This window comes from Agelaius tricolor, unplaced genomic scaffold (genome assembly GCF_023055355.1).
Source record: "Agelaius tricolor isolate 1412-34295 unplaced genomic scaffold, bAgeTri1.0.p SCAF_4, whole genome shotgun sequence".
Classification (NCBI taxonomy): domain Eukaryota; kingdom Metazoa; phylum Chordata; class Aves; order Passeriformes; family Icteridae; genus Agelaius; species Agelaius tricolor.
The window spans coordinates 36,778,340-36,799,068 of record NW_027269264.1 but is presented as its reverse complement, the minus strand read 5'-3'; the positions used below and the strand labels follow the sequence as shown (position 1 = coordinate 36,799,068).

Genomic DNA, 20,729 nt, shown 5'->3' with positions numbered 1-20,729 from the left:
AATATATTTACATGGTTGTAGTAGATTTTTATAAGCAAACGCATACAGGAAGAAAGTCTTCTCTCTGAAATCCTATTTTTGCTGCTTATAGGTAATTTCACTCAGTATTACATGAAGTTTTGATGGCAAAGAATATAATATTTATATAAATTATTGCTCCAAAATAGTGACATGCAGTTCCATTGCTTACATTGTGTTACGCTGTATAAGAATCAGAACAGATTAATAGACTACTATTAGTAGAAGAGAAGGGTACTGTTTTTAGTAGGAACATGCCATATATGTGGAGTTAGAAGAAGCAAAGGAACTTTTTATGTTATTAGACCCTAAGGAACCAGTTTCAACAGAGAAAATGATGACAATTATTTTTCCTCTAGGAATTTGATCCCGAAGAGTTTTACTATCTTTTGGAAGCAGCTGAAGGCCATGCTAAAGAGGGGCAAGGCATTAAAACAGACATCCCTCGATACATTATTAGCCAACTGGGCTTAAATAAAGATCCTCTGGAGGGTAAGTGAATCTCCTGGTATAGCTATAGGTTTCTAGGTTCTTCCTTCTCAACGTGTTCTATCATTCTGATAATCTGTGTGTACCTGAAAAGGGTCAAGCTAAAGATGGTAGCAGAGCAAGTGTTTTCTGACATCAACTGTACTCTCCCAAGCTCAAACAAACACATATAAAAGGCTATTTCTTCTTAACAGGATTTTTTTTTTTTTTGCAAATATCATTAACAAATACACGGTACCGATTATACCTCTCATCTTCTTCCAGCCTGACAATGCAACTTCCTCATGGCTGGAATTTACTGGGATAATTTGATGGTGACTGTCATCTAAGCACAGTTATAAAGGACCCTTGGTTGAGCTGTTGTTTGCCTTTCAGTGCTCCCAGGTTCCATCATCTTGGAGGAGTCTCTGAGAAGAGACTCTATCCCATTAATTTTCTGTGTAATACGAGTCCATGTTGGGGGCTTTTGTTGGGAGAACTTAGGTTCCAGTGGAGGGATTGTCACTGCAGAATTTTTCTTTACTGTGGAAGTGGTGAGACACTGGAACATGTTGCCCAAAGAAGTGGTGGTGCTCCATCCTTTGAAGTGTTTAAGACCGGATGGAATGTGGCTCTGAGCAGTGTGGTCTAGTGGAAGGTGCATGGTAACACACCTAGCTGGTAAAGGGAAGCCAATTGGTGTCATCATCTTGGATTTCAGTAAAGCTTTCAGTAGTGTCTCTCACAGTGTCCTACTGGACAAAATGTCCAGCACACAGCTGGATAAACACATCATGATATGGGAGAGCAGCTGGTTCATGGGTCAGGCACAAGAGGTTACAGTGAATGGGGTGACATCAGAGTGGTGACCTGTCACTAGGGGGGTTCCATGGGGCTCCACCTTAGGCTCTTCAACATCTTCAGAAATGGTTGGGTGCAGGACTGGGAGGGATACAAAGCCAGTTTGCAGATGATAAAACTGAGAAGAGCTGTTGACTCTCTCGAGGGCAGGGAGGCCCTGCAGAGATACCTTGAAAATTAGAAGGCTGGGCAATCATCAAGCATATGAAATTCAACAAGAGAAAGTGCCAGATTCTGCACCTGGGATGGGACAACCCTGGATGTACAGACAGACTGGGGAATGAGAGGCTGGAGAGCAGTGCCATGGAAAGGAGCCCTGGGCAAGCTGATGGCAAGCTGAACATGAGCCAGCAGTGCCCTGGCAGCCAGGAGGGCCACCCGTGTCCTGTGGGGCATCAGGGACAGCATCACCAGCCAGGCAAGGGAGGGGATTGTCCTGCTCTGCTCTGCACTGGGGCAGCCTCACCTCCAGTGCTGGGGGCAGCTCTGGGTGCTCCAGTGTAAGAAGGACAGTACTGGAGGGTGTCCAGCGAGGGCATGGAGGGGTGAAGGGCACTGAGGGGAAGCAGGATGAGGAGTGGCTGAGGTCACTTGGTCTGTTCAGCCTGGAGGAGACCGAGGAGAGACCTCCTTGCAGTCACAGCTTCTTCATGAGGGAAAGCAGAAGGGCAGACACTGATCTGGTGACCAATGACAGGACCAGTCTCTGGTGACCAGTGACAGGATCTGTCTGAAGGAAATGGCCTGAAGTTGTGTTGGGGTGGGGGGGGTTAGGTTGCATATCAGGAAAGGTTTTTCACCCAGAGGGTGGCTGGACACTGGAAGAGGCTCCCTTGGGAAGTGGTCACAGCACCAGCTTGACAGGGTTCAAGAAGCATTGGACAATGCTCTCAGGCACAGGGTGTGACGCTTGGGGGTGGTCCTGGGTAGGGCCAGGAGCTGGACTTCATCATCCTCTTGGGTCCCTTCCAGTTCAACTGATACTGTGATTCTGTGTCCCAGGCCTTGGTGGAAGGCTTAGAGCAAGATGATCTTCAGGGTCTTTTCTAACCCAAGGCATTCTATGGTTTTTTGAAGGACAGCATTGAAAAAACTAGAATTACTTCTCTGTCCTAGCCAGATCATCTTCTTTGCCACCCTGAGACCAGCTTCTAACAGTGGTGACAAATAGAAATCGGTTCATTGTATTCAGTGCTAGTTCTGCAACTTGGAAGAAATTAGCAGAAATGCCATAATGGAAAAATGATCCTAGCTGGTGCCAATTAGCTTGTCTGCTGTGTTACCAGCCAGGACTTGGAAAGGGCTTGATAGCACAGATCATAGCAAAAAACTATGATAAACTTTTTTTTGTGCTAGCTTTCATGATGTAAGAACACAGGTTATTAAATTAGAGTAGTATATTGTGTTTTAAAACCCTGCTGCTAAACTAAAGCAAAGTTCAGCACTGCCAGTTGTATCAGGAGTTTGGTTAGTTCTAGTTCAGTTAGATTGAGTATTGTTACAGATGACATTAATGTTATATTAACAAATCTAAAGAAAGTCAAACCTATTATTAGCCCACTTCCTATCTTCACAGAACTTCCTCATTCAAATTTAGAATTATTTTTTTTTGTCTGAGATACAGATTAACAGCTTTGATGCTTTTTGTTTATATTTGGACTGCAGCAAAGGAAGCCAGACAAATTGGGAAAATATACATAAATACTTTTTTCCTTTTGGTTTTGGAAAAAATCAAGAAGTATTGAAATTCTCTGCGAGATAAAGCATTGTCTTCAGGATTTGATGAGCTGTTGGTCTGTCCTAAACTGACAATTCATCAATTCTTCATTGATCAAGTATGCAAGATTTAGTTTGGAGTGTGGGTTGAGAGTTTTGTATTATTGACTCTGGTTCTGCCAGTTGAACCTTATCTTTCTCATTGACTCTTCCTGGCCACTTGGATAAAAGTGTTCCTAAGCAGTAGTCAAGAATCTGTTGCTACCCATGTTTAATAACAACTTTGAATTGTTTTTTTGACAGTTTATTTTAAGAGAAGTCTAGAAACAAATGCCTATATATAAATAAGTAATACTGCTTTCTTTAACTAAGTATTTGTTTAATGGGAGCATAGTTCACCTAGGACACATCTCACTATATTTCATAAACTGAATATTAATGAATATAAAAACTTCAAAGCATTCAAATGATAATTGAAATGTTGGGTTTTGGGGTTTTTTTTCTGAAGGGAACAATGTTCTGTGTGGTTTGCCAGTAAATACTGAGGAGTGTATGACCTATGGATTACTGATTTTTGGTTCAATTGGACATACGAGCAATTGAATTATTTAGTGAGTTTTTTTAAAAGATTAATGTATATGAGTATTTGTAATAGGTAATTTAGGCCATCTGATTTGTGTTAATGCTTTCCTCCCACACACCAAAAAAAGTAATATTTATAAAGAATATTTATCACTGTGCAATGACTTCTTAGATGATCTAGTTTTTGTCTCTATATATAGGGATGCTACTTAAGCAACAATGAAAGAGGGGCACCATGGGTTTGTGCCCTGGAATGAATGGTTTACAAAGAGAATTAATGGGAGCACTGCATTCATTACTATAAAAATATTATGGGAAGATCATCCTCAAGAACTTTAAAGCCCTTTAATGTAAAAATAGAAAATTTTTAATAAGCAGAACCAAATTTTTCAAAACAAAAAAAGTGCACCTCAGTTGCACTACTTACTTATCCTGTAACACAGAATTATATTTTCAACCAAGATGTTAATTTGTGTCTTCAATGTTCATGCAAAGGATTTTCTTTCATCTGTAGGAAAAAGCAACCTACTTTAGATCTTTCTCTACTTGCCTCCTTTGTTTGCTGTCATAGCTGTAGTGTCTTTTCTTTGAGTGAAATGATGCTTGTATTATTTGGTGATAATGCTAGATAAATTTATACTATACTGAAAGCAATACCACAACAGATTCATCACTTAGCAGAGAGAGGTGGCTGCATTTCTGAAGAGTTCCCTGGGGAGAAATTTTTCCCCATGTTTTTTAAATTACCATCTTTAGGTTTTTGAATCATGAGTCTTCAGAAAAGGTTTAAATCAATGGAAGAAAAAGGACAGATGTTTAATGGTATTTAGATGAGTTTGAAAAATCTCTTCAGGCACTGCAAAATGGTTCCATAGATCCCTGTTTTGAAAGCTGACTTTTGGTTCCATCCCATTAGTACCTACTGCTTGCAAATAATATGGATTTCTCAGATAATTGTTATTTTGCAGAAGTTTTGTTTCAAAAAGGATTGTTTTAATTTGCTATTTATGAAAGTCATTTCAGTTGAGAAGGCTGTCAAAGTATATTACTCCAGCTAGCTTGGTTCTTGCCCATACAATAAAGGTTTCATCAGCTCTTCTATTCTAAAACCCCTGTGTTCACAAAACCGTGACTTTTGACTGGAAAATCCACTTCGGGTTCAGCCTCTATAATTTTTTTTCTTAAAGATTTTGTTTGTTCTAGTCAGGATATTTTTCACTGTTTATGGACTTAATTTTTGGAATATTTTTTAGCTTCTTTAACACTTTAAAGATCTGTTTGGATTTTGAAGTGACACTGTAATTTTTTCTGTTTCTTACAGTTGCCACATTTTGGTTTGTATAGTGGTTACAAATGACAGTTACTCCTTAAATCTGTAGCTGTTCCAACAGAAAATTATCTGTATGCTTAATTTACTTTAAAAAATGCAGAAAGTGTTGCAGAGCATTTCACTTGTAATGATAATTCCTTTTTATACAGAAAAATCCAGTTTAGGTATTCTGTGTGAATATTCAGTTATATTTCGTAGTCATAAATTCAGTTAAGTTGAGATAAAAACTAATCTTGCAAATTTTAGGTGGTCTTATTTCTGATTCGCAGGACATAATTGTGATAGAATTTGCATCTTTGGCTATGTAGGATATATAATTAAATATGTGTATGGCTGCTTTTAGTGACTGGCTGTCCTGTTTGGCTTTTTTTACCCAGATGAATTCTTGGTTACTACCCACCCTGAAGAACAGACTGGGCTTAGGAGCTCTGCAGCATAGGTTGACAGGGGCAGGGACAATCTGATAAAGTTGTAGGCTTCTAAAATCTTACTTTCCCAGAGAATTCATCTGTGTTAGTGACTGTAAATTATAAGCTTCCATGAAAATTACTTTTAGCTTATTCTGGTAAGCTTAGCAGCATTTCTCTGTAGAAGAAGCAAACTATTTAGAGTCCTGTCTTAGGTCTAAACTAGAAGCTTTTGCTGTAACTGCGAAGGAGCCCAAGGATAGGGCCTACTGTTAACCCCTCAGAGGGTGAAATCCTCAGGAGTTTTAGCAGATTAGTGCTGTCTTTCCCTTAGTGCTCTTGGAATTCCCAGGTCTTAGCAGTGAAAACGGTACTGCTCTTCATTGCTTCATGGCTAATCTTCATTGCTTCAGTGGAAGATTATTACATAGGCACTGAATAGCAAGTCTTCATTTCCTGAGTGGATTTTTTAACATATGCTTGGAGATGCCCTGAAAGTTACTTTTCAAGCTACAGGGTTTGTTTGTTTGTTTTGTTGTTGTTGTTGTTGTTTTTGTTTTGGCTTTGTTCTTTATTTTTTAAGTTTTTTAAAATTTTCTATTAATTATTCCAGAAAGATGTCACTTCTCATGTTTTCTGTGCTTCATTTAATTTAGTATTTTCCATAGTTTAAAATGAAGTTTTTAATTTTTTTTTCCAGAAATAGCTCAGCTAGCTAATTGTGACAGTGGGACAGCAGACACTCTGGAAACAGAAGAATCAATAAATGTAAGCTTCCCTCTTATGTTGCTGCTTTTGCTGAATGTGAACAAGGAAAATGTGGTGTGTTCCCCCAACCCTGCCTGTTCTGGTTTCTCCTGGTATGTGCGAACAGATTGAGTAAACATTGGTTAATGCTCACACTAACTCTGTGAGGCTCTTCAGGCAGAAGGCTTTCAAAAGGTATAATTGAGCTTTCTACCTGTTTTCCTAGACAACTCAGTGTCTTTATCTTCCATAAAGTTAGTGTTTATCATATGGCAATAATTTTACCACAAAAAGAAAAGCAAGTTGGACACGTTGATTTTGTGCTTAAATGTGATTATTTTAAATTCTTATTTTTAAAAGTTGGTTCTTACACCTTGGATTTCAGTCAACAGAGTAGGTGAAGTTCCTACAATTTAGTCTTGATTTTCAGTGCAACTGGATGGTGAAAACAAGAGCATACAGTTTTAGGGGATGTCTAGGTAATTAAGTGGTGCTTTAACAAGTATTTACAAATGTTAGCAGGCATGGATTATCTGTTAGACCTGTTGTAATACAAAACAATAAAACATCATTCCCTGGTACATGTCATGTTATATTGGGATATTTTCTAATATTTGGCAAAGTGCCACTTGTGAGGGATTCTGTAATTGACAAAGAAGGTATTTTTGTTGCTTTAATTCGTCTGCATTTGAAATACTTTATTAGACCTGAGCAGCATTTACTGACAAATTGGGGAAAGGACAAAATAACTAAAAAAGGCTTAAGGGAAGTGCCAAAGTACTTAACTGAATCTAAGGTGCAAAGTGGCTTAGTGTTAGCTAAGCAGTTGAAATTGTGAAGTTATTTGTGTTGTGCAGATGCTGAAGAAATTCAGAAAGGATAATGTGGTATAATAAAGGAATGTAAATAGGGGAGATGATGAAATCAGTAAAGAAAACTATAGAGGGTATATTTGGAAACATCTCAAAATGTAGCTGTGGAATAAACACACATGGGGAGTGACAGGAACCATAACTTTCAAGTACAGGACTGCTCACAATCATCATAAATAGTAATTAGAAAGAATCCTGTACTGACAGACAAGTGGGCTGAACAATTACTAAGTCCTCTCTGTCTTTTCCTGTGTAGTTCATTATATTAACATTTCACTAGTCTTGCACTGAATTTTTTTTAGCAAGCACTTAATTGAAAATGTTTAAACCAGCTCTGCTTTCAACTTCCAACTGTTACTAAACTGCCTGGGTAAGGATCATGGAATTTCTTAGAGATTCAAAAGACATTTGAAAAAGATCTTGTGGTTTTGGAAGTCTGCATTTGGAGTCCGGTGCTTTCATCTTTTCCCCCTGAACCCCAATTCTAATTCACACATCTTCAAGATTAATTAAAAATTCAAACTAGAAAAAAGGTTTTGCCATGCTGAGGGCAACTTGGTGTTGAAAAAGTTCTGACAAAGAAGTAGTTTAAAATGATCTCTTTAGGGGTAGAACTAATGTATTTTTATTTTCCATCTTCTTCTCTTTCATTTTGTCTCTTTTCACCTTCCTCTCTGTTATATCACGCTCTACCCTAACATTAGTTTGAAGTGTGCCCAGTTTATTTGAGTGAACAAGGGCTCATCAACAGTTTGCTGCTACCAGCTGTAATACAAAAGTCAGATTTACTAGAATGGGAAGGCAGTGTCCAACGAGTGCCATGTGGAATTCACAGAAGTCCATGACTCAAGATAAGAATTGCCACTAACTCCTTTACCAGAAGCCTTGGTGACTGTAACCTGAGCATGGAGAGAAGTGGACAGCTTGCTGCAGTGCAGCAGATACCTGTTTGATGAAAAAGCAGCTCTGTTTCAGGAGCTCCTTGGTCCCTCTCCGTGTTGGCTATGTGGCTGGCTGTCTAGAACTTTTACCTGGTTCATCAGTGTGAGAGCCTGGTGATAGCTGGTTTTTTGTTTGGGTTTTTTCTCCCCAGTTTTGAAAAAAAGTATTTTATTAACTTTGTTCATTCTCATCTTTTACTTTGAAGAGCTCCAATACCTCACTGAAGCTGCAGAGGAAACCTCGGGAAAGTGATTTTGAAACAATTAAACTGATTAGTAATGGAGCTTATGGGTGAGTAATCTCTGACTGTGACAGCTCTTTTGCATTTTAGTTTTGCTTATTTTCCCATTATTTCTTATTTCAGGGGTCTTTGTGTGAGAGAGTGAGTTTGCACTCTGCTTTTTGCATTTTGCATTCTTGTTTTGTTATTAGTATTTTAGGTTGACAAGGTATTGGGAAATTAGCTAGGCTGTAATGAATTACTCTGTGCTGCACTAAATTAAAGTACTGAATAGTACATCAAAAAGATTTTTCAGAATCACCTAGCATGCCAAAGATGAAGTGTGAATAAATCAAAGGGCAGATTTAAGCTCACCTTTAAAATACTGTGCTTATGCAGATGTGAGAGAGCATTACGTGTCATCTGCAGGGAGACAGATGGATAAAAATGAATGCTTACTTGACCTAGAAGTATAGAATAGAAATTTGCAATAGAAACAAATTTCCTGAAGTAGGGCAACAGTCTTTTGTTACTTTGTGAATGCTATTCTAGTTCTCAAATTTTAACCAATTAGCTTTAAAGGAATTGCTATTTCTTGGTTTGTTTCTGGATACTTGGAGAGTGCACAGCTTACTGCCTACTGATATGTAAGTCATCTGAAGATACCCTGGAAGATCAAGAGAAAATTCTATATCTCTAAATGAATACAACATATTTTCTGGAAGTACTGTGCAGTGGTGGTGTCTGTCCTCAGTCCCCTTTCTGATCCTGTACTATTGGTTAGATCCTTGTTTGGCTCCTCCTCTGCACTGAAATACGTCAAGACAGGAGCTGCTGTGTGTAACCTGCAGGAACAAGAGGGATGTAAACTGGCTCAAAAAAGAGAGGTTTCCATCTTGAGCCGAGGAGCCCACTGCCAAATCAGCCAATGTCACAGCTTGGCAGAGAAGGAGGGTGGTGCTGCTTTCCAGCATAGACCCCATTAGACTGACTCTGCTTGAGGTGGGAAGTGGCATCAAGCTGCTAGGATGGAGCACTCTGTGAAGGGGTCTTTGACATAGGAGAGAAAGCACCTGCAGTCTACGCACTGGAGTTCTGTGGGCCTGCTGAACGGCCTGAGGCTGTTGGGCTCTCTCTGAGGAAGTTTAGTTCAAGGGTAGCCATGAGTTCTGGAAAAGGAGGCATTTAGTACTGCCTAGATTGTTGGCCATCGTAGCTTGTATGGAGGCCGCTTGTGTCCAAGACATTTTTTCATAACTCAGCAAAAGTCCCAAGCAAAATTTAAAATTAAAATTTTGTATTAAAATGATATAAATATTCAAATGCAATTTCTCACTAGTCAAGCTCTGCTCAATTTTCTCAGAACTTCTTCGCAGACAAACTTGCTGCTTACCATATCTCACCTTCTCCCATTTACCCCAGTATCTCAAAATCCTGCCTCTCAGCAGTTAGCAGTAGATGCTACTCCCCTCCCTAGCTGCACTGCTTTCTCCTTCCCTTGGCAGATGTTAAGTCCCCTCCATTCCTCCATCTCTTTTTCTTACTGGAGGATAAAAGGAACTGTGTGGGATAGGCTCTTGTTGGAGAAAGAGGTTCCAAGAGTCACTGAACCTTTCTCAGTTTGGAGCAGTTTTCAGGTTCTGAGGAGTGGGGCGAGGAGGGAGCAGCTGCAGCTCAGCGTGCAGCCGTCAGCAGAGTGAGGCTGGCACCTGAAGGCAGAGGTTCAGTAGAGCTGCGTGTGTCTCTTGCTCCATAGGTGTTACAGCCAGAAGGAAGCTCAAAGAGCCATTAAGAAACACAGACTGTCTACCTGAAACCAGAGACAAAAAGGGATCTGCAAAGATGGAAAAGAACAGATGAAAAGCCATGGTCTTCTATGCCACACACGGTTTTTTCTTTGTGTTTGTGGCAGGGAAAATCAAGGCTTATTGATTATCTTTTAAGTGCCAGTAATATACAAAATTGGCAATGCAATGCTGTGGAAATTTGATGAGACCTTGGTAAATATTTGAAGAAAAGAAAGGTGCTAGAGAATAACCAGCTTGGAGTATATCCACATTCTTCATGAATCATTATTTTCATTAGCAAGTGTAAAAAACAGGAGTATGCTGTCAGATTACAATGCCATAGTATTAGTGGAAATTGAAAAGCTCATCACTTTAGTAGAGTGATATTACTTCCATCTTTAAGGAAGTAATTACAAAGTAGATTTTCTTGGTTTTTATTTTTCTTTCAAATGGTTACTTAGAAGAAAAATCAAAAATGAGAAAACAGCCTGTAGTGGGTTGACTCTAGCTGGATTCCTGGCACCTGCCAAAGCTACTCTGTCACTCTTCTCAGCTGGATGTGTGAGAGAAAATACAATGAAGGGTTCATGGGTTGAGATAACAACTGGGAAAGATCAAGACAGACTGGAATTGGGGATGTTAATTGAATTTATTGCTAGCAAAATCAGAGCAGAATAATGAGAAGTACAATGAGACCTTAAACCCCCATCCATCCCCCCCCCTCCCACCACTCCAACGTTCCCAGCCCTGCCTCCTCCCTGCAGCAGTGCAGGGACACATGGAATGAGGATTATGGCGAAGGAGAGTCCCTCCTCTGCTTGTGTGGGGTCCTTCCCATGGGAGGCAGTTCTCCATACATTTCTTCAATGTGAGTCCATCCCATGAGCAGCAGTCCTCCCCAGAGTGTTGCAATGTGGGATGCAGTTCTTCAGGCACAGCCTGTTGCTGTGGGCCCCTCTCAGGGTCACAAGTTGTACCAGGAAACCAGTTCCACTGTGGGCTCCTGTAGTCCTTCCACTACCAAAACCTTGCTATACAAACCCAATACATGGAGAGCGAAAGGAAAACAGTGAAATGTGAGACAATAAACGTCTAAAAGTGTTCACTCACTTTTAAAAGTGATTTTAGCACCTGTACAATACTGTAAATTGAGGAGGCTTGTGCTCCTAAGTTCTCTAAGTAAGATATGATGTTTTTCAAAACTATCTGTGTGCTTGAAAATCTCTACTATGTCAGACAGACTGTAAAATCAACAGACCATTTTTCTAGTCTTTATTAAAGTAGGGTTTTCTTTTTGCTGTTGGCAACAATGCAGTTGATGGTTTATTTACTCAAAAGTTATGGTCAAGTTTAAAGGAAAAGACATCAAGATAACCTAAATGCTGTGTAATCCATCTATGAAATGGAGTGTAATAAACCAGTAATACCTATTTCTTATGAATATAAAGCAAGAAACTATCCTGAAGGCATTGATTGTCGTTTGTTTACAAGTACAAGTAGCTGAAACAAAAGTTATTGTTATGCTACAACAGTTGTCTTTTCCCTCCTATGTTTTTCCAGGCTGTTAATTTTTTGAAATAATCTAAGTATATGTGAATTCTGCCTGTGCTTCATTGATTCATTCTCGTCAGTGGACATACTTTGTGCTCTGACTTACCAAAGTACTATGTTGTAATATTTTACTTATTTTGAGGCTATAATGGAGGATTTAAATCTGAACTAATTCAAGAAAACCCTATAATATTCTTTTCCTTTGCTGTGGTGTTTTTCCCTTTATCAGTGAAATGAAAAGCTTTGATTACTTGACAGAGTAATTGTTGGTCTTGGCATGTTATAGCAGAGATTTGTCAGATATGTTAAATTTGATGAGTTTAAATAAAAGCTATTGGTTTTGTGAAGGCTTGAGTAAATATCTTAGCAGTTGTCTGCTTTTTATTGATTGGGTAAACTCATCTGTAGTGCAATTAAATGACTGTATAGTACATGAGGTGTAGTAGATGAGGCTGTTGGGAATGGCTAGGAATATACAAGAAGTTAAACAAGCTGTGAATCAGTAAATGTGTAGGATTCTGGCCAAGTCACTAATGGCTTCACAAGCTGTGTATCTGACTTTCTTCAGCCAGACAAAACTCTCATTTCCCAAATTTTAAATTTTTACTGCAATCACAACAACATTTTTTTCCACGTTCCGGCTTGTGAGAGGTAGCAGGTAGTAGTGTGCATGTCTTCAGGTTAGCATCAGTCTGGGTCCCTGAAAAAATTCAACAAAATAAAAATTTCATTTGATTTCAGGGAAGCAAGTGATGTTAGTTCAATATCTCTTCAGTGTATAACTGTATCATTTTAAAGCAAATACATGATACCACTTTTTCTCCTCTCTGGAATGCTCTTAGTTTTGCAGGGATGGTAGTGTCAGTGTGTACATGACATACTGGCTAATGGTGTTGCTTGATAAATTAAAAAACTTGGAAGAAGTGTATCTTGAGCAGCTGCTGCATGTCATTTGTGAGTAGTGCTTCTCTCCCTTCTCCACTCTGTTGATAGTACTTGCTCATGTGTAGTTATGTTTGGAGCAGGATTAAGAAAGTTACCAGCTGTAGAATAAAATCCCCTCAGGTTAATTCATCATCAGCCTGGCAGCCCCTGGTTCAGAAGTAGAAGGGGACAGGTGGAAACGTAACTTCATAGGTTCACTAAAATAGCACAAGACAGTTTACCCATCAGAATTTTGGACTGCAGTTTCGTTACTTTGAATCTGTGTTTACTAGCTGCCATAAAGATAAAAGGCATTGGTGCTTTTAGGTATGCAGAGGTGGTTTTATTACTCAAAATTGATGACATATTAGAACAACTAGCACTAATGCCAGTTGTGAGAGAAGGATCAAAGCCAACATGTTCTCTTTGTCATATGGCCAGCTTCTCATTTCCTTCTAGGCAGACTAGGATAAGTCTGAAACACTGCAAGCAGAAGGCTGGGGTGCATTGTCTGAGAGCTGCAGGGCTTTAGGTAGCATTTCCTTCTGCCCCCAAATAACTCCGATCTGGTCACAGGCATTGCTTTGTTAGGAGGTGTTGCAGTGCTGCTTTTAATTCTGATCTTAAGTAACTATCTATAAACTTCACCAAATAATATAAACCACAGTCTCACAAGCAGTTTCTCTTCACTGGAGGCAACATGAGAAATTATTCCAGGGTAGAACAGAATTTAGCAGTCTCTTCTCAGGAAATTGCTGGTAAAAATGAAACTAAGTTCCTGGTCAGCAGGTGTAATTTTTAAGCAGTAGGTACAGTACCTGTGTCTCCACAAGGAGTTCAGGCTCCTCTGACAGATTAAAAAATAGTGTCAGCTATATTAGCCTTAAGCACTGAATGTAGACTAGGTTGTAAAATGGCTCTAAAAGTTGGAGTTATTGAGAGCTGTAAACTAGGCCTGAAACCTGTCTATGTGAATTTTTTTTTTTGGTAATAGAGATTTTTCAACTTAGAGAAAAAACAGGAATCATGACTATAAGATTGGAGTGATAGATGGCATGATATTTGAGTTGGACTACTTCAGGAACCCAGTTGAATGTTTTAGCTTGTTTTTGTCATGTTACCACTTTTGCAGTGTTTTATAGTTGTACCTAACTAGAGTTATTATAGAGACAGATTTTCAGACTGAGATTTATGTTGAAAGTGAAATAAGATAATGTTTGGACACTGCCAAATGAATGTTCTTTATTCTTTATGAATGTTCTTATTTCCTTTGAAAACTAAGCTTTTTTGCCATGTTAAGCTACAGCATCAGAAAAATACAGAGCACTTGCATACCTGTTGAAATTCGCACAGTGAAATCAGGGGATGCTTTGGAAACGCTTGTTGCTGTTAGGAAAACAGAAAGCTGAGGGAATCAAATTCTTCATTTGAAACAACAGGAGGATGCAACAGTACCACTCTGGCTGTGGCTTTGCAGGGCGGCAGGACATGCTGCTGTCAATCAGTCAATTGACAGGACAGCCTGGGTGTTCTCCCTACACTGTTTTTGTGTCACAGAATCCTTAAATTTGAAATTATCTTTAAATATACTGAAGATTATGGGCAGCATTTGATGATCAGCATGCTGCTGGCTGGGGTATAGTTTTCTTCATAAGGCATAAATGTTGTTTGCTGGGGTACCTGTGACCAGAGGATGTGAGGGATGTTAGACATTTTTGTGTGCTGAAGATCATTTGGAAGCACTTTCTGTAGCTTAAACAGTGGATGCATGTGTGAAAATAGGAGAGACTATTGTGTTGCAGTTGTCTCATGAGTCTGGTACATTTGAGCTAAGCAGCTTTTTTTCTAAGAAACAACAGAATCCTAGTGGAAAGTTACCTTCTTGTGACTCCAAGACTGAAGATGCAGTTTAGACAGCTGGGAAAATATAGCAACATGTACCACATATTTACAGGACTAGATAGTTCTTGGAACTTACTCTTTAATAATTTTAAAATATGTTAGTAATGATCTTACAGATGTGTATGATCTGAAAGGAGGATATATTAAGATGCTGTAATAATACGCTGTGGTTTCTGTTTGCCTTTTAAGAGGCCATCTTGCACACTGTCTAGTTTGAAACTCTAGAGGAATACTTGTATGCCAAGTCCTCAGTCAGTCCTTAGGTCATTCATGTAACTAGATTTTTTTGAAGGATGGAGACTTCAGGCAATAATTTTCTCCATGCCAGGAATGCAAAGAGGGACTGAAATAGGTAAAAGAAAAGATGATATTATGGGAGATTATGAAGCTGACTGGAGAAAGCAACAAATGAGAGAGGAAAACTAGAATGCAAGGGAAAGAAAAGCATGGGTGGGGCTTTGAAGAGCAAGAGTTGGAGAGAGAAGTGAATATGAGGGGAGCAGTAGGAAGAGTTGCAGGACACAAGGCATGAAGTCAGCAGGGAGGAGTACTGGAGATGAATAACTCGGTCTGTATTCCAGCTTGGGAGGGGCAGAAGGGAGTGAGACTCAGTAGGAGGCACAAAGGGTGGGGTTTGTCATGGGTTTTGCCCAAGGTAGTTTTTACCTACTTTCATGATTGTGTAATGTCTTTTACCTGCCCCATGCTCAGACAAGAATGAGGGATTAATAAAAGCTTTTGGAATCAGTAAGAGAAACTATGCTGTCTAGAAAGTTTTCCTTCACAAAGAAAATGAGAAGTCCTAATTTTTTCTGTGCCTAAAACTATAGTAGCTGTGTGAAGATCTTTCTAGAAATAGTAAGGCAAGTGTTACTTTTTATGTTTATATAATTAATTGTATGCTGATAGTTGGACCTCAAGGAGATAGTTAATTGAATTAAAAAAACTTCACAATTGAATCCCATTTCTTTTCCCTTCCCCCTTATCTTCTCCTTTAAGTGCTTTCTTTCCATAAACACTGTGATAGTTATGTACTGGAAATGGTATAAGCATTAAATGCCATAAGGTAGATTTCAAGCAAGGCAAAAATGTTCAGGATTTGCCTCATGGGATTTTGAGAAGTGCAGCTGTGAAGTCCTTCTGAGTGTTTCACAGCAGCGTAGTACCTTCTCCTTAGACCTGGAAGACAGAAGAGTTGCCCAAATGAGGTTTCCTTTTCTTCACTTCCCTCACTGCATGACTTTACCTAACCAAATACACAGGAAACCTTGTACCCAGTGCCCCAGTGGAAATTCTGCAAGTCAAGATACAACACAGCCCCACACTACCATGTAGTTAACACAGTGATCTTTGTTTTGGGTTACCTACTGGTGACCTTCCTCTGATATGGATCAGTACTGAGGTCAGGGACTGAACAAGAACAGGAGATTTTACACCTGCTAATAAGGAGCCACCCCTTCAAGCAACTTCTAAGCAACCTTCATGAGAGACCTGTGATATGTTTTAAAATTTCCTGGACTGAGTCATAATTTCCCTTCAGCACACCTACAGAATAAGCATTTGTCACAATGATTTATAATACTGTGCCATAGCTGGATTTTGTATGTAATCCTTTGTTGATGGGAATGCCTGAAATCTGCCTGGGCTAAAAGCATTTGCAGTTATATCTGCTGTTATATTTGCTGTTGGTTAGAAGGGACAGGGAAGGGCAGAAGAGTTGATTGTTTTAGTTTGAGTACTAGTTTTTAAAAAAATGAGATTTGTAACCATTCTTTAATGTGAAAGACTAGGTTAAATTGAGAACAATCTCTTTTATAATATATATAGTTTTAAAAAATTGAATGAAAAATGTATTTTCAAATGTATTTTTAGTAGTTAGTCAGATTTCTTTCCTTTTCTCTCCCATTTGAATTTTTCAGCGCGGTTTATTTTGTGAGACACAAAGAAACCAGACAAAGATTTGCCATGAAGAAAATTAATAAGCAGAATCTCATCCTCCGAAACCAGATCCAACAGGCCTTCGTTGAGCGTGATATCCTGACATTTGCAGAAAATCCATTTGTTGTTAGCATGTATTGCTCCTTTGAAACAAGACGTCATTTATGCATGGTCATGGAATATGTAGAAGGTAAAATTGCTCTTCTGTTTTCCAGAGGAAGAGGAGAATTTCCTTATACCACAAAAGAAAAATAACCCATATGGTACTTGAATTAGAAGGGGCCCCCTGTGTGTCCTCCATACTCTGGCAATTCAGATTTTCAGAACCAGATCCAACAGCAAGGTGGTTCTTTTTTTTCACCACTCATTATCTCCTGGTAAACAGCTTGTAAAACACTTGTGTTCCAGCTATAATGGGAAATAGCTGCTCTTAGAGTAAGTTCCTTATAGATTCTAATCAAAAATGTGCTAGCATTCAAAGTTCATGTGAAAATGTTTGCTTTTTTTCTGGAGCTGAAATTTTCATTAGCAAGTGTTAGGGGATTTGTAGTAGTTATTTTTACAAAGAAACAAGAAAGAGGAAACGCTTTAAAATGATGCTATTGTGGAAGGAGAACAGTGGACAGAAGCAGTACTGAAGGGATCCTGAGGTATGGTTATGGGCTTCCATCACTCGCCATCCCCCCAGTTTATTTGTTTGTTTTCTCCTTAGATAGCAGTACATTATTGATTCTCGGCTGAATCCTTGTAGTGCCCTCTCCTGGCTTCACACTACTTCTAGTAGAGTAGCTGTGGGGCTTACAAGTTTGGTTGAGTCATCTGACTAGAAAATAAAATCTTATGACTGCAGTTTCTGTTCCTTTTAGCATCATATATGGTTTATACTGTTACACCTCAGAATTTATAGAGTCATCTGGAACATTTTTCCATGTACTGTTGCCACAGGTGGAGACTGTGCTACTTTGATGAAGAATATGGGTCCCTTACCTGTAGACATGGCAAGGATGTACTTTGCAGAGACTGTTCTGGCCTTGGAATACCTTCATAATTATGGAATTGTACACAGGGATCTGAAACCTGACAAGTATGTATATAGAATATAACTGAAAGAGGAGTTTGAAATTGTTAGATAAGATATAAAAGTTTAAACTTGCTTAGAATTATTTTTTATCCTAAATGTTACGTAGATGCACAGTTCCTTCAAAATATTTGAATTTTCATTACTTGCGGTTACAGAAAATGCATTTTTTTTCCAAAAGAGCTGTTAAGAGTTTTCTGTGTTTAAGATGGAAGAGGCCATCAAAGTAGCTAAAAAGAAAAAGGTATTTATTCTTCGTGTTAGAATGAAGAGAACGACATTTTAGCAATTTAGAATTTTTTTTTCAGAGTGTACTTAAAACACTGAAAACACAAAATATACTCAACTTGCAGGTATTTGTGTTTGAAGGCAAAATTGACCAAATGCAGAAACATCTCTTGTTGCTTGGGCTTTGGGGGTTGCTTTTTTTTTTGAGAGGTTAGGTTTTTCGGTTTCAATATTTAAAAGCACAGTGTTGCTCCTATACAAGTAAATTGACATTACAGCAAGTAGCTGAAATACAAAGTATGGCCCTTGCAACTTCATTGCTCTTCTTTCTGTTTCACAATTTAAAAAATGGGAAAATAATTGAAGTCATAGGTGTTGACTGACAATAGCTTCATAGCAGGAAGTATTAGTTAGTATAGTATTAGTTACTAACTTAATACCCTGAGGTTTTTTCCAAATACATGACTGACCCAGCCTGTTACAGATGCAAAATACTTACCTCACTTCAAAAATGACACATATTCTATTTTAGGTCTTTTACATGATAACTGTTTCTTCAAACCTTTAAGTACTCAGCTCTCAAGACCTCTGTAGTTCTGTAAGATGTTGTTCAGTGGCACATGAAAAGTTTGTTTACTTCTGATAGTAATAGTAACAAATGTAAGACTTAGATTTTTAACCTGCTCATTCTGTACCAGTTAAAGTACATTTTAAATTGTATTTAGAATTCAACAATGCTAATGAAACATTCTCCCCTAAGTATTATAATTGTAATAATAATAACAATGAGAAGCACACGATGTTGAATTATATCACAGTGACTTAAAAACTTTCTGTTTTTCAGTCTGTTGGTAACATCCATGGGCCATATAAAGCTTACAGACTTTGGCCTGTCAAAAGTGGGGCTAATGAGTTTGACTACCAATCTGTACGAGGGTCACATTGAGAAGGATGCCAGAGAATTCCTCGACAAACAAGTAAGAAACAGCCTTTTTCATTTCTACTGAGTGTTCACATGAAGTAACATTTTGCCAGCAGAACATACTGTAATACTGAATAAACGATAGTTATTCCTGCATTGGTGTTTCAATTGAGTATGTCAGGTACTTTAACTGGTGCCCTGAGGATTATTCTAGGCCTTTTCCCTTTTTACATTAAGATCTATTAGTAAGATGAACAGCCTAATTCTGTGCAAGTGAATCTGTGAGAGAGACAAATGGAAAACAGTTTTGTAAAGAATTCAGAAGTCTCAGCAGAGTACTTGTGGAGCTCATCACGCTTAGAACTACCAAGGGTGCTAAAATCTGTGCTATGGCCCATTTCCCTTTAAGCATGCCTCATTACCGTTGCTCACAATCTGTTCACTGGAAAAGTTACTTAAGATAAAATCATCATAACTTTCATATAAGGGTAACAATATGTTTTAAGTTAAGTAAGATACTTGCCATGATGGACTCCTGTGTACAAAGCACAAACTGTCCTTTGCATGACAGATTCACAAATATCGATTATGGTGCCTCTTAATGTAGGTAGGTTGTTCTAAAAATGTGAGTTGTTATGCCAACTCAGCAGACTAAGCCCAAATGAATTCCATTTTTTTCCATGTTTTCATATTAATTTACATTTCAAGAATTATAAATTCCTGATCTAGCTCAATTAAGATTTGCTTTGCCATCATGCTTGTTTTCTTTCTTTTAGGTCTGTGGTACACCTGAATACATAGCTCCTGAAGTGATACTGAGACAGGGTTATGGAAAACCAGTGGATTGGTGGGCTATGGGAATTATTCTTTATGAATTTCTTGTTGGATGTGTGCCATTCTTTGGAGATACACCAGAAGAGCTCTTTGGACAAGTAATCAGTGGTGAGCATCACTAAAAAAACCCAAAATCTGTTAATAGTAAATATATTAAAATTTTACTGATAGACTACACAATCTGCTATCAAAGCAGTAACAATAATTTAGATTAAAAGCTGAACTTACTCTGCTAAGTACAGAAATTCATTTTGTAGAGTCCAGGGGTTAAGCTGCACTGTTGGGAAGAGAGAAGCTATGTTAGTTAAAATGTTGTGCCACTATGCACTAGTGATTTCTGGTTTTGGTAAAGAAATTATACCAGAGAAGAAACAGTTAAATAAATTTGCATGGATGGGAAATTCTGCCTCATAACAAAATCAAGAAATTAACAAATATGTAATAAAACTCTAAAACAAATGTCTCCCAAATAATAAATAATGAGAAAAAGAAGGAAACTAATTCAGTTCACAGATTGTTAATGCTTTCATTGGTGATTGTTGGAGTGTAATGTTATTTCTGTAGCAGCTGTTCTTCTTCCATTTAAAATTCAATAACCCTTTGGATCTTAACCTACAAACTGACCCTAAGTATTGTTATGTGTCTTGTGACAAAACTGAAAGATAATTAAACAGAGTTGTTTACTATCCTACCTGCTGTTTCCATAAATTTCCCAAATGCATAGATGTAGAGGGTCACTATTTATGATACAAGGTAAACACAATGGCACCTCTGTTGCTAAGAATTTCCCAGTCTGTTTTATGGTCTGCTTAAAAAGTCCAATAGTTGAGAATACATCTCTGGTTCCTCATTCTGTGAGAATGCAACAAATCCCCTTTTGTACTAAAGGAGACTTTCTGTCATCATCTTTATTTCCTCTATCTCTGAAGCTGAAAGCCAGACTTGTTTGTAAACTATTAAAATGCATGTGACATCCTACGTTTCATGGGTTTATAACTATGTTGTTTTCTGATGTGATATGCAGAAGCCTGAGTGGCAAGAAGAATCAACTGTTTAATTAACACAAGCAGCAAATGCTGTCTGTTTTCTGGGTGCCCCGTGGCTGCAATGCATATTCATGCTTTATTTTCCAAATCAGATTTAAACTGCAGTGGAGCTGTAGGCACACAAACGTGGAAATAACTCAAGTTTTTATTGCATTTTCAGACACACACACCTGTGTTTTTATCCTTATACTCCCTGACTGGGAGAAGGGGAGGGAATAGTCTTAAAATTAATGACAAAATTTGTACATTAGGCTTTTTTTTTTTTGCATGTGGCATTAATTTTACCTTTTGTAAAACATACTGTCATGTGTTACAGTCTAGCTGAGACCTTAGTAAATATCTTCATCTGTTTGAAT

At 38.3% G+C, this 20,729-nt stretch overlaps 1 protein-coding gene across 16 annotated transcripts in view; it reads left to right on the top strand.

The window, feature by feature from the left end:
- Positions 1 to 20,729, top strand: part of MAST4 (microtubule associated serine/threonine kinase family member 4) — a 278,365-nt gene that overhangs the window by 236,685 nt on the left and 20,951 nt on the right. For all 16 annotated transcript variants that reach the window (XM_071425284.1, XM_071425286.1, XM_071425285.1 and 13 more), the window contains 7 exons: positions 378 to 510; positions 6,083 to 6,150; positions 8,149 to 8,234; positions 16,247 to 16,455; positions 17,211 to 17,349; positions 18,416 to 18,548; positions 19,270 to 19,435. In XM_071425284.1, the coding sequence (XP_071281385.1) occupies positions 378 to 510; positions 6,083 to 6,150; positions 8,149 to 8,234; positions 16,247 to 16,455; positions 17,211 to 17,349; positions 18,416 to 18,548; positions 19,270 to 19,435 (934 nt within the window). The remainder of the gene's footprint in view (positions 1 to 377; positions 511 to 6,082; positions 6,151 to 8,148; positions 8,235 to 16,246; positions 16,456 to 17,210; positions 17,350 to 18,415; positions 18,549 to 19,269; positions 19,436 to 20,729) is intronic.